The following is a 17,087-nucleotide window of genomic DNA, read 5'->3' as shown; positions in this document are numbered from 1 at the left end:
GCTGTAAACCCCCTTTCAGTTACTGTCTGCAGCCAATCCTCACAATTGCTGTCTTTAATAATGGAACCAAAAAAGCACAAAGAACAGGAAAACTCATGAATGTAGAGGTGCCATTTTAGCTCCCTACATTTTTGCTTTTCTAGTTGCATTTAAAAAGGAAGATTGAGGAGGAATGCCAATCCTGAGCCAAGCTGCAAGACATTTTTGATATGCTGAGTGTAATGTTGTGTTACAAACATTAAATTATCTAAGCCAGTGATAGTCCTGTTGGCTGGTTCTCCCTGTAGTGCACCAATGGCAAAGTTAACAGGTACAAGAACCATCAGGCTCCTTAGGGACCCTGAGCTGTCTCCAAATCCCTGCCATTCATGTTAGGCTGGTATTCTGCATTTGGCTAGGATAGGGTTAATTTTCTTTACAAGAACCTGGGAGGGGCTGCGCCCAGGATAGCCAGCTGAAACAGCCAATAGGGGATTTGATACCATAAAACTCATGCCTGTTCCATATAGAATCATAGAATCAATAAGGTTGGAAAAGACCTCAAAGATCATCAAGTCCAACCTGTCACCCAACACCTCATGACTACTAAACCATGGCTTCTAGTGCCATGTCCAGTCCCTTTTAAAACACCTCCAGGGATGGTGACTCCACCACCTCCCTGGGCCCCACATTCCAATGGCCAACAACTCTCTCTGGGAAGAACTTTCTCCTCACCTCCTAAACTTCCCCTGGTGCAGTTTGAGACTGTGCCCTCTTGTTCTGGTGCTAGTTGCCTGGGAGAAGAGACCAACTCCCTCCTGTCTACAATCTCTCTTCAGGTAGTTGTAGATAGCAATAAGGTCTCCCCTGAGCCTCCTCTTCTCCAGCTAAACAACCCCAGCTCCCTCAGCCTCTCCTCATAGGGCTTGTGCTCAAGGCCTCTCTCCAGCCTCGTTGCCCTTCTCTGGGCACGTTCAAGTGTCTCAATGTCCTCCTTAAATTGAAGGGCCAGGGGCTTGCTCAGGAAGAGGTGGAGGTTGTCTGGCAGCTGAGTGACAAAGTACTGGCTGCTTGGTTGGGCGAGCACAATGCATTTTATATCACTCTCTTTACATATTGCTTTGAATGTTTTTATTATTGCTGTTATTCCTGTTGTCCTTTGTGTTGTTCTGTTACACTCCCCTTATCTCAACCTGCCAGGCTTTGCTTTTGCTCCCAATTCCTCCTTCCCATCCTACCTAGGTGGGACGGGCAGTTGTGTGAGTGGCTGTGTGGGGTGCAGTTGCATCTGGGCCTGAAACCACTATAGCCTGCTAACAATAAGATCAGGATATTTCCTGGTTGAGTAGTTGGCAGTCATGAAATACAACATTTCACTGCTGGTTTGAGTTCAGGCTAGCAGCTTGAGGCGGACTGGCTTCATGGCTCTCCTGGAGTGAACATGCACTGTGTACCCTGAATAGCAAGGTTCATGCTTCAGTGTCGCTTTGCTGGAGGCAATAAAAGGACAGACAAACCACAGTGATGGCCCTATTTCTCTCTCACTGTTTAGAATGGACTCCTCTCAGGTAAGAACAGTCTAGACTTGTATAGCAGATGAAGTGAATGATGAAAATCATAGTCCTGCCATCCACACTGCTTTTGTTTTGGATATAGAAGATTCTTACAAGCATCTAGTGTCATACCAAGTCATGGACCACCATCCTGGATTCTCCTCAATCCAGCATTTGCTCACATTCTGTTACCACTTCACCTGCTCACATGAATTAATCTGAGCCCCAGGCACAATTTAGCAGGTCAGTCAAACAGCATGGAAATCTTGTTGCTCCTGTGCCTCCTCATTCTTCTGCCCCAGCCTGCAGTCAGTTGCCAACACCAGCAAAGACACACATTGGCAAATACCGCAGAGAAAGAAATGTAAGCCTTCCCTCATTGCTGGTTTGTATGGTGGGGGTCCTGCTGACATGCAGGCTAATGCCACATAAATAGCATAATGAGGGCCTCTGTGGGTTTCACTAAGCAATGGAAAGAACTCACTCCAGTCCTGGTGGTCTGGCTTCAGCTTTGCTTTTAACTGTTAGCTTGCTAGAGCAGACAAGTAATCACATCCATACAAAGACACGTTTTCTACTGATCAGGGAAATGGTTTTACTGTGCAATACTGCCACAAGTTTCCCTGGTTCTGTCTCCAGCCTTGCTATCCCTTCTTTGGCAGTAAAGACAGCTTTCTCAGATGTATCAGTGTCTGCACAAATTTCATATTCAGTAACAGATACCCAACCCAGTACTCATGCTGGTAAAAAGATGTGAAAAACAGAGGGCTGTGAGTGGCACAGCTTTTGAAGGCATTAGTCATTGAAGGAGCATGCAAAGGCAACTCTTGGCTCCTAAAACCTTTTACAAATACAACACCTTGTTCTGGAATATATATTCTTACATTTACCATTCTTTTTGCCAAGAGTCAAAAAAGACAAAGGTGAACATCATTCTCAGCTCTCAGCTGTATTCCAGGGAGTTGCTCAGAGTGACACTTAGAAATGAACATACACAGGAGAGGGACAAATGACCTTCACAGATCTACTTTTATCTACCTATGGGTACTGATATTTCTATTGTAATGAGACTTCAGATACACCCTGGTGTCCCCCTGTTTAGTGTACAGAATATGTTTATTAAGTGAACTAACACTTCAGAGAGACTTATTTATACGACACTGCAAGAGGGGCTTCTCTGACACAGTGCAGGTATTAAAGAGCAGGTCTAGTTAGGAAAAAAACATATGCAATTTGTTTGATTCCATACTTTCTTGCCTCCACAATGACCCTGTAGTCTGAGGTTTAGTACACTTACTTGGAAAGGAGAATGACACAATTCTGGGCCCTCCTGCCATCAATCACAGAGAGCTCTTTCACCTTTCGTGTGGAGAGGTAAAGGTCTTCTGTTGAACCCATCTCTTTCTGCATATAATTCAAAAGGGAGGGGAAATGGTCATTAGGTTTCTCAATCACGACTGACAGACTTGGTTGAAGGTAATGAATAAAACCCATCCCATCCCAATCCACTAAAATCTAACCACAAGGTGAAAAAAGGAGATGAGAAGGGCAGAAAACACGTAGGCAGATCCTGCGTCACTAGGCAAGCAGAAATAATGTATTACCATCAAGAAGATCATCTTTGATTCCAAATACTGGACCTGATCTTGGCCTATTGGACTCACTCTACCAAAAGTTATGTTATTACATTAATGTGAAAAACTGGCATGACAGAAAAGTCTTGCACATTATGGTGTCACAGCACATATCCTTCAGCAAATGACTCCTGTAGGGGTTACACAGCATTCTTGAAAAGTCACAGCACAATCAGGGAAAATCCTTCCACCATCTCTTAAAACTACCAACAAACCAGCCCAATCCATATTATACAGGAGATGCAAACAGTAGGGCAAGATGACATTTACCTTACCAAATGTATATTACTGAATGGTCAACATCTACACCTGCATTAGATTCTCTTTTTAAAAATTAATTAAAACCTTTAATTGTCCAGAAACACCCTTCATCAAAGTTCTCTGTATAGCTCCTTTGCCAAACTCATTACCTGGAAAACCCTCATTCAAAATGTTTGTCACAACACACACACAGAGAAACTATTTTCAAACCTAGCCTGACCATCTAGAAGTCTCTGTCTCCTTGTTCTGCCTACACACCAGAGTCATGGGATTTGTTTCACTTCCTGAGATTGGATTCTGCAGTTACTTTTAATATATTTTAACATTAGAACAGAACAGAACAGAACAGAATAGAAGAAGAGAAGAGAAGAGAAGAGAAGAGAAGAGAAGAGAAGAGAAGAGAAGAGAAGAGAAGAGAAGAGAAGAGAAGAGAAGAGAAGAGAAGAGAAGAGAAGAGAAGAGAAGAGAAGAGAAGAGAAGAGAAGAGAAGAGAAGAGAAGAGAAGAGAAGAGAAGAGAAGAGAAGAGAAGAGAAGAGAATTAACCAGGTAGGAAAAGACCTTTGAGATCATCAAGTTCATCCTATCATCCAGCACCATCTAATCAACTAAACCATGGCACCAAGTGCCTCATCCAGTCTCCACCACCTCCCTGGGCAGCACATTCCAATGGCCAACAACTCTTTCTGTGAAAAACTTCTTCCTAACATCCAGCCTAAACCTCCCCTGGTGCACCTTGAGACTGTGTCCACTTGTTCTGCTGCTGGTTGCCTGGGAGAAGAGCCCAACCCCTTCCTGGCTACAACCTCCCTTCAGGTAGTTGTGGACAGCAATAAGGTCTCCCCTAAGCCTCCTCTTCTCCAGGCTAAGCAACCCCAGCTCCCTCAGCCTTTCCTCATAGGGCTTGTGCTCCAAACCTCTCACCAGCTTTTTTGCCCATTATTCCTTAAAGGAAAATAGAGGTAATGATAAAAGGTGTTAACCCTGGATAGTAGCTCTCTAGTTACCAACAGAGAAGAAGGAATTTGAAACAGGACAGTTTTTATTTTCCCAGCTGACTGCTGGAATCTTTTCAGAAAAGCCTTTCATTTACATCCATATTGGCATGCCTTGAGATGTTGGGATTTACTAGCACAATCTAGCATTTGTTTGATGTGTGTCGGTTAAACCACCACATTACACCTATCAAATTAGCTACGTGACTTCATTCTCAGGCCATAAAAGCAAGGATGATGAGTCAGATCATAGAATCATAGAATCGATAAGGTTGGAAAACACCTCAAAGATCATCAAGTCCAACCTGTCACCCAACACCTCATGACCACTAAACCATGGCACCAAATGCCACATCCAATCCCCTCTTGAACACCTCCAGGGATGGTGACTCCACCACCTCCCTGGGCAGCACATTCCAATGGCTAACAACTCTCTCTGTGAAGAATTTTCTCCTTACCTTGAGCCAAATGGTTTGTCTACCTGAGTATTCTGTCGCTGTGAATGGCCAGCAGTAGATACTCAAGGAAAGGTATGAAAACATAGCAAGCATACAGTGAGGCTTCCCAGAATTCATGCCCAAGGACTCAAGGTTCTGAAGATCAAGGCTTACTTGTATCAGCATGGCTAATCCATTCCAAGAGATTTTGACATCTAAGTATTCAAGAACTAAATGTAAATCATAGATTCATACTGCTGCCTGTCTTTGGAGTTCTTGGTGCAATCAGCTACAATGAACATGTGTTGCCCCTGGATATACAAAGGTTTCATACAACGTTGTCCAAATGTGCTGCAGTGAGCCACCACCAACACTAAGTGGCATTTATAAGCAGGTCTAATGTATCACCTGAAGAGCCTGCAAACTACAGGCATCTCAGCCTGACCTCAGTGCCAGGAAAAAATTATGGAGCAGATCATCTTGGGGGCAATCACAGCTCACCTGAAGGATGGGCAAGGGATCAGGCCCAGCCAGCATGGATTTAGGAAGGGCAGGTCCTGCCTTACCAACCTGATCTCCTTCTATGATCAGGTGACTGCCTGGTGGATGTGGGGCAGGTTGTGGATGTAGTCTACCTGGATTTCAGCAAGGCCTTTGACACTGTCCCCCACAGCAAACTCCTGGCCAAGCTGTCAGCCCATGGCTTGGACAGCAGCACTCTGTGCTGGGTTAGGAACTGGCTGGAGGGCTGAGCCCAGAGAGTGGTGGTGAATGGTGCCACATCCAGCTGGCAGCCAGTCACTAGTGGTGTGCCCCAGGGATCAGTACTGGGCCCCATGCTCTTTAATATCTTTACTGATGATCTGGATGAGGGCATTGAGTCCATCGTCAGTAAATTTGCAGATGACACCAAGCTGAGTCCAACGGCATGAGATTTAACACATCTAAGTGCCAGGTTCTACACATTGGCCACAACAACCCCATGCAGTGCTACAGGCTGGGGTCAAAGTGCCTGGAAAGCAGCCATGCAGAAAGGGACCTGAGGGTACTGATTGACAGCCAGCTGAACATGAGCCAGCAGTGTGCCCGGGTGGCCAACAAGGCCAATGGCATTCTGGCCTGCATCAGAAATAGTGTGGCCAGCAGGAGCAGGGAAGTCATTGTGCCCCTGTACTCAGCACTGGTTAGGCCACACCTTGCGTTCTCTGTCCAGTTCTGGGCCCCTCAATTTAAGAAGGACATTGAGACTCTTGAACGTGTCCAGAGAAGGGCAATGAGGCTTGGGAGAGGCCTCGAGCACAAGCCCTGTGAGGAGAGGCTGAGGGAGCTGAGGTTGCTTAGCCTGGAGAAGAGAAGGCTCAGGGGAGACCTTATTGCTGTCTACAACTACCTGAAGGGAGGTTGTAGCCAGGTGGGGGTTGGTCTCTTCTGCCAGCCAACCAGCACCAGAACAAGAGGACACAGTCTCAAACTGTGCTAGGGGAAGTTTAGGCTGGAGGTGAGGAAAGAGTTCTTCACAGAGAGAGTTGTTGGCCATTGGAATGTGCTGCCCAGGGAGGTGGTGGAGTCACTGTGCCTGGAGGTGTCCAAATAGGGACTGGACGTGGCACTTGGTGCCATGGTTTAGTAGTCATGAGGTGTTGGGTGACACGTTGGACTTGATGATGTTTAGGTCTTTTCCAACCTTACTGATCTGATGATTCTAAGCCATGCCCACAATAGCTGTGCTGGATGTGCTCAAAGTGCTCAGCTTGGCAGGAAAAAAACCAGTGATGTTACTTGACACTTCAAACAGACTTTCCAAAAAAGGAAAAGCTAGGCATTGCACAATTCTGACAGCACAACTAACAATACCAAAAAACAGGGCACCCCCCAGCATAATCCAGCATGCAGAGGTGTCAAAGCTTTCACATGTTTCCTGAGTTTCTCCAACCCACAAATCTCAACACAGATGAATAACTTGAACTATTCAGACCTGGCCCACTCCTTGGACACAAAGAGTGGGCTAGTCTCATCTAAAAATATATTCTCTTCAACTCATACTGAGGAAAGAGGTATTTATAGATACTTGGAGCTGTGTGTAAGCAAAAGCAGATGAAGCCTCAGCTTTTAGCAAAGTCAGATTGCAAGTTTAGCTGAAAGAAAACAGATTTAAGTATGGACTGTCTGCATTTTCTAAGACATAGGAAAAGAGGAGAAAGGGGGCAGTAGTGACTAGCTTTTGTGAGATACAAGAAGCACACAAAGCAAGAATAGTGAGAGCTGTTGTCAGCCTGAGAGACAAGATCACTCAGTTTTATCCCATCATTCTTTACCAGCTTCTCATCTGCGATAATACTAAGTTATCTGCTTCAAAGAGTATTTGAGATTTGCCATCTTAATTTTGAAATAAAAAAATAATCAACTAACATTTTAGAGCTGGAATGACTAGAAACATGGAATGTGTTCATCATAATGCTGCTCTATTTCAAATAGTTTGATTTTGGTTAACTGCAGAATCACAGAATCACCACGGCTGGAGGAGACCTCAAAGATCATCAAGTCCAAGCTGTCACCACAGACTCCATGACTAAACCATGGCACCAAGTGCCACGTCCAATCCCCTCTTGAACACCTCCAGGGATGGTGACTCCACCACCTCCCTGGCCAGCACATTCCAATGCCTAACAGCTCTCTCTGGGAAGAACTTTCTCCTCACCTTGAGCCTGAACTTCTCCTGGCACAGCTTGAGACTGTGTCCTCTTGTTCTGGTGCTGATTGCCTGGGAGAAGAGACCAACCCCCACTGGGCTACATTCTCTTTTCAGGTAGTTGTAGAGAGCAATAACATCTCCCCTGAGCCTCCTCTTCTCCAGGCTAAACAATCCCAGCTCCCTCAGCCTCTCCTCATAGGGCTTGTGCTCGAGGCCTCTCCCCAGCCTCCTTGCCCTTGTCTGGACATGTTCAAGAGTCTCAATGTCCTTCTTAAACTGAGGGGCCCAGAAGTGGACACAGGACTCAAGGTGTTGCCTAACCAGTGCAAAGTACAGGGGAACAATGACTTCCCTGCTCCTGCAGCCCTCTCAGTTCTAGTAATTCTCAATACTTTAGGGACATATTTCTACTATATTGACTTGGTGCATGCGGCTATGGTGCATGCAGTAAATGGCCCAAAGCCATATATTAGCCTCACCCAGTGGCAGAGATGACTTTCCAAACACAGTTCCCTGTACAGTTCCTCACAATAAGGACCACTTCCTTCTGAAGCCATCAGGGAACTTGTGATGACATCTGACCAACCCTCTTCTGAGAGCGTTGCTCTTTTCAAAAGAGTTGCTAAGAATTTTGCTTAGGATGATGAATAAATGGAGAGGCAGTCAGTTTGAAGTCCTTGAAGGCAGTCTGATATGTCTATTGCACCTAAACACCCTTTCAGCTTTTTGCTGAATTTTCTGAAGGTTTCAGCAGTCTGAAATAAAGTCAACTGTACGCCAGTCTAATCCTTCTGATCCTTGGCTGGCACAAATCCTTCTGACCAACCAATGTGCCTTCCGGTTCTACAGAAAGAAAGATTTTTCATCATTAGAACGTCTGTGGCTAGTGAATACATCTGGAGGCTTCAGTACTGTCCAAAGCAGATGGACCACAGATGGGAACAGTGTAAGTGAAGGCTCCATGAAAGCCCCTTTTGTTCTTCATTAGAGAGGCTATTACTTTGGCTAAGTTAGAGTTCATGTTCACATTCTTCTTTGTCCCTGGTCTTTTTTCCTCAGGAGCATGAAAAAGGAGACTACAAAACCCAGCAGAAACCACAATGAGTTTATAGCTAAGTGAAAGAACAGGAACTGCTTCCTATGGCAGAGCTAACACAACTGAAGGAACTTTGTGTATCACCTTCCCCACTCAGAAAGCAGAGATGCAAGGGCATATGAAAGAGTAGCATGAGTCATGACCCCATAACATGGAGCAAGACTTCACCTCCCTAAACATTGCAAGAAGATCAGGAGGCAAACAATGATACTCACCTGCTTAGAGGAGGAGGGGTTAGTTAGCAGGTCCTATGCAGGCAGCAGCCACAAATAATGAAGAAGGAAACATGCCAAAAATTAGTCACAGAGAAAGATACCAAGTTCAACAAAGCAGCTGAATGTAGACACACACTGTTTTCTAAGAGAATAAAATGCTTAGCAAGGAATATTGGCCCAGGTGGATCAGAGGTATTTCACCATTTCTTTACATGTTTTATATCAGCAGATCCAGGAGAACTAAGAGTTCTAGGTCTTTTCTGAAAAGAAAAAAAATTCCATCTCCAAAGTATAAATCTCTTAGGTCTTGAAATATAAGTTACCTGAAGGGAGGTTGTAGCCAGGTGGGGGTTGGTCTTTTCTCCCAGGCAACCAGCACCAGAACAAGAGGACACAGTCACAAGCTGCACCAGGGGAAGTTTAGGCTGGATGTGAGGAAGAAGTTCTTCACAGAAAGAGGGAGTGGCCATTGGAATGTGCTGCCCAGGGAGGTGGTGGAGTCACCATCACTGGAGGTGTTTAGGAAGAGACTTGATGGGGTGCTTGGTGCCATAGTTTAGTTGATTAGATGGTGTTGGGTGATAGGTTGGACACAATGATCTCAAAGGTCTCTTCCAACATCGTTAATTCTATTCTATTCTATTCTATTCTACTCTACTCTACTCTACTCTACTCTACTCTACTCTATTCACTAGGATAATGCTTAAATGCCTTTACAAATCTAGTCCGGAGCCTTACAGAAAGAACTACCATAGCTAAAACTTGAGGGTCAGTTCTCCTCCCTTTAATGTGTTATGGTCAAGTATTTTAATAGCACTATGTAAGCATCAAAGCCTTACAGCACTACCAGGTGACAGACACCAACACAATATTTTCCATACTCAAAAGCAAAAATGGATATACTGGTCAATATTACACAATAAGATTGGAGCAAGGTCAAAAGACAAGGGTAGGAATCCTTGGCCCAGCATTCTGTATACTGAGCAATCATGCTTTTCCTCACAGCCACCAAAAATGATGCTCTGGGCTTGAAAGAAGAGACCTCTTGTCATTAAAAGGATGAAGGAAGAAAAGCTGTTTAATGTAAATGAAACTGGGGGGGGGGGGAATTATGATCATGTTAATAACAACTACAAAAAAAAATGTCTTTATCTGTACTGATTCAACATTTCAGATGCAGAAAACCTGGGCTTTGCACTGACATTTTTCTTTACAGACATTTGGATGAAGTTTAAAAGTCACAAACCCAGGGTAAGCACATACTTGGACAGAGTGGAGTGTTTCCAAAAATAAGAGAGGAGAAAAGACTAAGTGTGAATCATCTGGGAAAGTTCTCATGAGCTTTTGATTCAAAATCAATTCTGTTTGCCTTGAAAGGGACTTGTTGATTAGAATTCAGTTCACACTGGATGAAAATGGAAGTACCAGGTAAACTAATAGCAATTGAATATTTAACCAAATAAGCTACACAACAAAACCCTCAACTAAAGCTGGGAGGGCAGCAATATACCTGGGTATACAAAAATACACATAGTCTACATAATTGATATTCTAGTGTCTGCAGACATTGTCATAAAGTGTGTTTAACAAGGATGGAAAAGAACTGGAGGTCATTCTGAAATGATGGCTCTATTCCAGTGAGCAGGGCTAAAGGTCAGGTTAGCTTACAGTTGATCAGGCCAGCCTGCATTTCAGCGATAGGTAACACAGCCATAAATAATACAATCGTAACGGCTTTGGATTTTGAGGTCAAAAGAAGCAAGACTTTACAAGGTCATTTTCCTTAAGGAAGCTAAAACGTTTGCACCCAAACTACTGGAAGACACCTTGCTGCTCATGTGAGCAGATGGGCATTTGGAAACTTGCAAGATAACTGGGAGCTCACTGCCAGTAAGATGTACAGGGTGTAAATCCAACCTTTTATCAGGACCCCCTATGAACTAAGTTTTCAGAAACAGGATTCACAGAAAGAGGGACCCACTGAAACAGCAATAGCTATTTGCAGGGACAGAATGAGAAGTGAAATCTCATCATGCAATAGGTAATGTCACATACTTATAGAATCATAGAATCAATAAGGTTGGAAAAGACCTCAGGGATCAAGTCCAACCTGTCACCCAACACCTCATGACTAACTAAACCATGGCTTCAAGTGCCACATCCAGTCCCCTCTTGAACACCTCCAGGGATGGTGACTCCACCACCTCCCTGGGCAGCACATTCCAATGGCCAATTACTCTTTCTGTGAAGAAATTTCTCCTCACCTCGAGCCTAAACTTCCCCTGGTACAGCTTGAGACCGTGTCCTCTTGTTCTGGTGCTGGTAGCCTGGGAGAAGAGACCAACCCCCACTGGGCTACAACCTCCTTTCAGGTAGTTGCAGATGGCAATAAGATCTCCCCTGAGCCTTCTCTTCAGCAGGCTAAACAACCCCACGGTTCAAGTTCAGATGCTTATCTATCTGACTGTGAACTAGTAAATCAGATGAGGTATTCATGATGTTTATTGGATTAGATAGAAAAATGAGAGAGAGAAGGGCAGAGATGGAAAGTCTAAAGTCAAGGGACTTACTCATTTTAAAGTGCTGAGTAAGTTAATGAAGTAGTCATCATCACTATAAGGCTTAATCATAAAGGCTACTTATAGTAATCAGGTCTGTGTCTTTTCCTAAAACTTCAGAGCAATGATTCAATTTTGAAGAGTACAAAAGATTGCATTCCTCCAAACATATTTGCGAAGAAAAGGAAAACTGGGGGTGTTCAGGGAGTGCAAGAACCGTCCCACTCCTGCTAAATCTCATTTAGTGGAGACAGATAGATGACTTGAAGGTATCTTGCTTTCCAAGAAAAAGAGGAGGGGAAAAAAAAACACACTCTAATAAATGGCTGCTTTTAAAGTATGCTGTTTGTGCTATAATCTGTAATTCAGACAGTGTCTGTCACCTAGCCAGTTGGGTCAGCTGACTATTTCAGAAAAAATAGAGAAACCAAAAGACAGCTCACTCAGTCACCTCGCTCAGCACTCAGCAACTGCAGGCTTTTTCTCTGGATAAGCAGGAGAAATAGAAAGATGTACATCAAACATGAATGTAAAGCTCAGGACCTTTGGGCAGCCTGTGGCTGCTGAAAATCAAACAGAGCATTACTTGCTGGGAGCCGTTGTCTCTGAAAGCTGCCCATTAGTATGAAGTATGTTGATAATCAAGGGTTATGCTCTGCCCTATATATCCTCCCCACCTCTTTGGTCTTGTGATTTTTTGAAGAGTGACAGAAGAGTAAATGATGCAGCCTCACTGCACATGCACAAGGGCTCTGATCACTGTCATGTGTTTTTCCCTCTTCCAGAAAACCAAGGAAGTCAATGTGTGGAACAGTTCATCCCTACCTGGTGTCTCTGATATGCAGAGAACATCTTCTCAAAATCTTCTAGATCCAGAACCTTGAATGCCTTCAAATCATCAATCTCATTCCAGATTGTACCATGGATCCTCTCCTGAAAAAAAAGAATAGAAAAATCATATTTTAACAAGACTAGAGAAAGCTTTTAGATAAGACTATCTAACCCCATTTAGACAGATGTGGTGGACTCACCATCCCTGGAGGTGTTCAAGCGGGGATTGGATGTGGCACTTGGTGCCATGGTTTAGTTAGAGGTGTTGGGTGACAGGTTGGGCTTGATGATCTCTGAGGTCTTTTCCAACCTTATTGATTCTATGATCATTCTCTCTGGCACACTGGCCATATCTCTATGCACTACTGCTACCATTTTAGAAGGCATGCTTCATTTCAAGAGTCAAAGAAGAAAAAAAGAGCAGTGTGGTTTTGGGAGGGGGGGATTTTTTTGTTGTTGTTGTGGGGGTTTTTGGTTGTTGTTGTGCTTTTTTTAAACATACTGCATATTTTGTAATTTTCATCATAGCAAGCCTCTAAGGAAAAGGCACATTCCAGGACTAGCAAACCACATCTCAAGAAACAGCCATGATCCCACAGTATGTTTCCTTTCAAAAGTGGCCATCTGTCTAACACAATGACTGTGGTCATGCTGAAAGAAGTGTTACCATCGTGAGGAAACAAGCTTAGGAAGGCACTGATGCATGATGAACCTCAGACACATCTTCCCTTCTGCAAATTTTGCCAGGTTCTGCTGCAAAGCCCAAAGGGTGTGTGGTTTTCATTCTGCCTGCTTGTGAAAGTAATTTCAGATTTGATTTTATTTTAAAGCTCTGAGTCTTTGAAGTCTAATTGTTTGTATTACATGATATCCCCTGTCTACATGAGTTTGTTATTGACTCAGATAGTGACAAACTATAACCAGATCTCTAAAAGAGCTTTATCCACGCTAATTGGAAATGTTCACAACCCATGCAATGCATTATCCTGAAAGCCAGGGAATTCTGGAGAGAGTCAGGCACAGACACTTCCTCTGCCTTTGCTGTTCACCAGCTCCAGACTAAATAACTTCTTGTAGTACGTTAATTAGCTCATCAGCAGTCATCCTACGCTAGAAGTCATCCCTGGGGTCTCCTGCTGACATTCTCAGAGGAGAGGGGCTCCTTGAGAGGAGGCTCAGGGGAGACCTTATTGCTGTCTACAACTACCTGAAGGGTGATTGTAGCCAGGAGGAGGTTGGTCTCTTCTCCCAGGCAATCAGCACCAGAACAAGAGGACACAGTCTCAAGCTGCACCAGGAGAAGTTCAGGCTCGAGGTGAGGAGAAAGTTCTTCCCAGAGAGAGTTGTTGGCCATTGGAATGTGCTGCCCAGGGAGGTGGTGGAGTCACCATCCCTGGAGGTGTTCAAGAGGGGATTGGATGTGGCACTTGGTGCCATGGTCATGAGGTGTTGGCTGACAGGTTGGACTTGATGATCTTTGTGGTCTTTTCTAACCTTATTGATTCTATGATTCTCAGGACAGATGTCCTTGCTGGCAAAGTGGACACAGAATGAACTTACTTCTCTTTTCTACTGATTGTTCAGGGTCAAGCCCTGGACAATTATCCATTCAGAAAAGGAAGACTTTATCTTCACACCTGACAATGCTGCCTTTCAGTTCATTTAGTTAATGAAGTGTACATTTATTGTATTTTATTAACTGGTAAAATAAGGAAGACGGTGATTATAATAAAAAGGAGATGTATAGAAGGGATTGTAAAAGATTTAAGCAAACCATAGAACATGAAATGCCAGCAGAACACTGATGCAGAGAGAGTCATGAACAGCAAGCAATAGCAATGAAATCCTCACACAGGCTCCAGCTCTGAACTACCTGACTTCTACCTACACAGCAAAGTGTGTTAACACTTCGTTATCAGAACAATTAGGAACAGGCTCTACTTCCCATTCACAGTCATCAAAGGAATCGGGGAAATAAGTGTGCCAAGCCACAAAGCTCGAGGAGCAAGAGAAAAACCTGATGGGAGGATGAACTGAGGAGGAAATAAAAGTGTGAAGTGTTCTGGAGGAAATTCCTAGCAAGGCAGACACTGTGGAGGAAAACCAACACCCTCCCTCCAGAGGCAGCCTGTGAGTGCCTGAGGGCAAGGAGGGGTGTCTGCAGTGCTATTTACAGTGGCAGCATATACTATATGAAAGCAGCACCCATCCCTGAACAAGCTCACCAATATCACTGTATCATTCCCTGCAATCAGTACAGCTCTTCTTTTCATAGCAGGGAAACCACCATGACCTTGTGATTGTTACATGACAAATGAGTTTGGGAGCCTCATCTCAGCCAAAGGAATAGAAGAGACGGTTAATTTTTGTTTTACCCTAAGCCTGGACTGTACTGCCAATCTTAGTTAGAAGCATTCAGGCAAAGTGTTCAGTTTTATTCAATTTCCAGGCTGGCTTTATAAACCTTGAATTATAAATCCTGAGGGATGTATTTGAAGAGCAGAGCAGTTCCCTAAGTTCCTCACTCTTTCAGATTGTCCCATCAAACCGTGAAAAGGAAGAATATTTCTTGACAGATGCCAGTGGACATGTGTTCAGGAGCAGTCCTTAGAGTCGCCGTTGGGATAGAGCCCTGAGGATGCCAAAAAGCTATATGCTGTGTTTGGCAGAAGGCTGGATGTGCCTCAAGAGATAGCTGCTTATGAGAGCCTTACCCATCTACCTGTCCAGATGCAAAATTTTCATGGGACAGTGAGGTTTCTCCACAAATGGCAAGAACAGCAAAAACGTGCTACAGAACAGGCTAGTATGAAATGAATTACAGAGGTGTCAGAACAGGCAGTTCTGATATTCACCTAGGGACTGAAGAGTAGTTCTCATCCATACCTTCCCCAAAAACATAACCCCAGGAAGTGAAAATGATACACTTTAATACAGATCCATTTTAAGATCCAGGTTGAATCTGGCCCTGGACAGGATGGTTTATATGCTGCTTGCAGCAGAAAGACAAATTCCAAGGCAGCACCCATAGCAATGCTCTGCACAAACAGGACTTGAACCCAAGAACCCAAACTTTAGTGCTGAAAAACCAAACGGCAGGCAGAGGCACAAACAACTGCTGTTTCACAAAACACTGTCAATGGGGCTGCTCTGCTATTTCTCCCCTAAGCTTTGTTCTTGAAAACCTTCATGTTGCTGACAGACAATCTCCTACACTGACCTCTCGCTACTCAGTTATGGATTAACTGGCTGATCGTTCCTTGTCATCAGCCAGAGACTGAGCATTGTAAGAGAAACAGACTTGCATGATGTGTTTGCTATGATGATTCCTTCAGTACCATACACTGATACTTATGGTCTCTAAATAGCAATTTAAAATAAAGTACATTATTTATTTATTTCCTTTCTCTCTCTCTCCCCTTAAAAAACCAAAACCAAACCAACCAACCAACCCAATCAACACAACAAACCAACATAACAAACCAACCAACCAAAGACCCAACCAACCAACAAAACAACCAACCAACCAACCAAACACAAACCAACCAACCAACCAAACCAACCAACCAAACCAACCAACCAAACTAACCAACCACCAAGTCAAGCATCAAGACAACCATCAAAACAAACAAACATAAAAAGGCCACTTCATATCTAACATGCTTTTCTCCTCATAGTTACTTTTTCTTTATTAATTTATCCATTCATTCTAAAAGCCCTCCAAGATTGGTGGTTCCTCTGCTTTGCAAAGCCTTGGCTCACTTTGAGAAGTAAATCCCCTGAACTACTTTTGCTGATACCTTCTAGCACAGATTGCACGTACTAGGTTAGGAAATATCAGAACAAGAACTGAGAAGGCATTTGCTCCATCAAGCTGAGTTTTTGGTATGTTTCATTTCACAGTTTCCTTATTGTAGCTGTGGTGTCATTTCACCTCTGCAATGAAACCTTATTTGCTGACAGATGTACCAGGATTAGAGAATGACTGTTTCATGGAGTTACAAGTCTTGTCAAACCATTCATAGAATCACAGAATCACAGGTTGGAAAAGACCTCAAAGATCATCAAGTCCAACCTGTCACCCAACACCTCATGACTACTAAACCATGGCACCAAGTGCCACATCTAATCCCCTCTTGACCACCTCCAGGGATGGTGACTCCACCACCTCCCTGGGCAGCACATTCCAATGCCTAACAACTCCTTCTGTGAAGAATTTTCTCTTCACTTCAAGCCTAAACTTCCCCTGGCACAGCTTGAGACTGTGTCCTCTTGTTCTGGTGCTGGTTGCCTGGGAGAAGAGACCAACCCCTTCCTGGCTACAACCTCCCTTCAGGTAGTTGTAGAGAGTAATAAGGTCTCCCCTGAACCTCTTCTTCTCCAGGCTAAACAATCCCAGCTCTGCTTATGTAACAGATGATTTTATTTACCCTGAAAGACAGCGATATTCTGCAAGCCACCATGTCCTCACAGCAGGACTGAAAACTTACAGTACGTTGGAGAAGCCTTTTGTTTGTCCTGCAGATGCAGAGAAACCACAGACACAGTGAGTGTCCTGTGAATGCCAGAGCAGGCAATCCACCTTAGTAGTAGGTTAATATTTCAAAAAATATTAACCAACCAAAAGTGAATCAACCCAAAAATTTATATTCATAATTCCATTCTGAAAAGTGGATATGAAGAAAGTGCATTTTTCAGTCTCTCTCTTCACTATCAGATTTTTTTCTTCAGTGTAAGAAAAATCCACTTTGAGCAAAAATTGTATTTCTGGCCTATCTGCTATCTGAGACAGTTGTTTTATCTCACTGTAGCACCAGGCACCACCAAGGCCCACTCTG

General features: G+C 43.8%; 1 protein-coding gene across 1 annotated transcript in view; it reads right to left on the bottom strand.

The window, feature by feature from the left end:
- DAAM2 (dishevelled associated activator of morphogenesis 2) overlaps positions 1-17,087 on the bottom strand; it is a 217,102-nt gene that overhangs the window by 33,630 nt on the left and 166,385 nt on the right. The window contains exons 15-17 of the mRNA XM_054162421.1: positions 12,244-12,351; positions 8,861-8,893; positions 2,830-2,936 (exon numbers count right to left, since the gene is read on the bottom strand). Of these exons, the coding sequence (XP_054018396.1) occupies positions 2,830-2,936; positions 8,861-8,893; positions 12,244-12,351 (248 nt within the window). The remainder of the gene's footprint in view (positions 1-2,829; positions 2,937-8,860; positions 8,894-12,243; positions 12,352-17,087) is intronic.

The sequence above is a fragment of the Dryobates pubescens genome, chromosome 6 (genome assembly GCF_014839835.1).
Source record: "Dryobates pubescens isolate bDryPub1 chromosome 6, bDryPub1.pri, whole genome shotgun sequence".
Taxonomy (NCBI): Eukaryota; Metazoa; Chordata; class Aves; order Piciformes; family Picidae; genus Dryobates; species Dryobates pubescens.
Note: the sequence above shows the minus strand (reverse complement) of the source record. Positions and strands in the feature narration are given on the sequence as shown.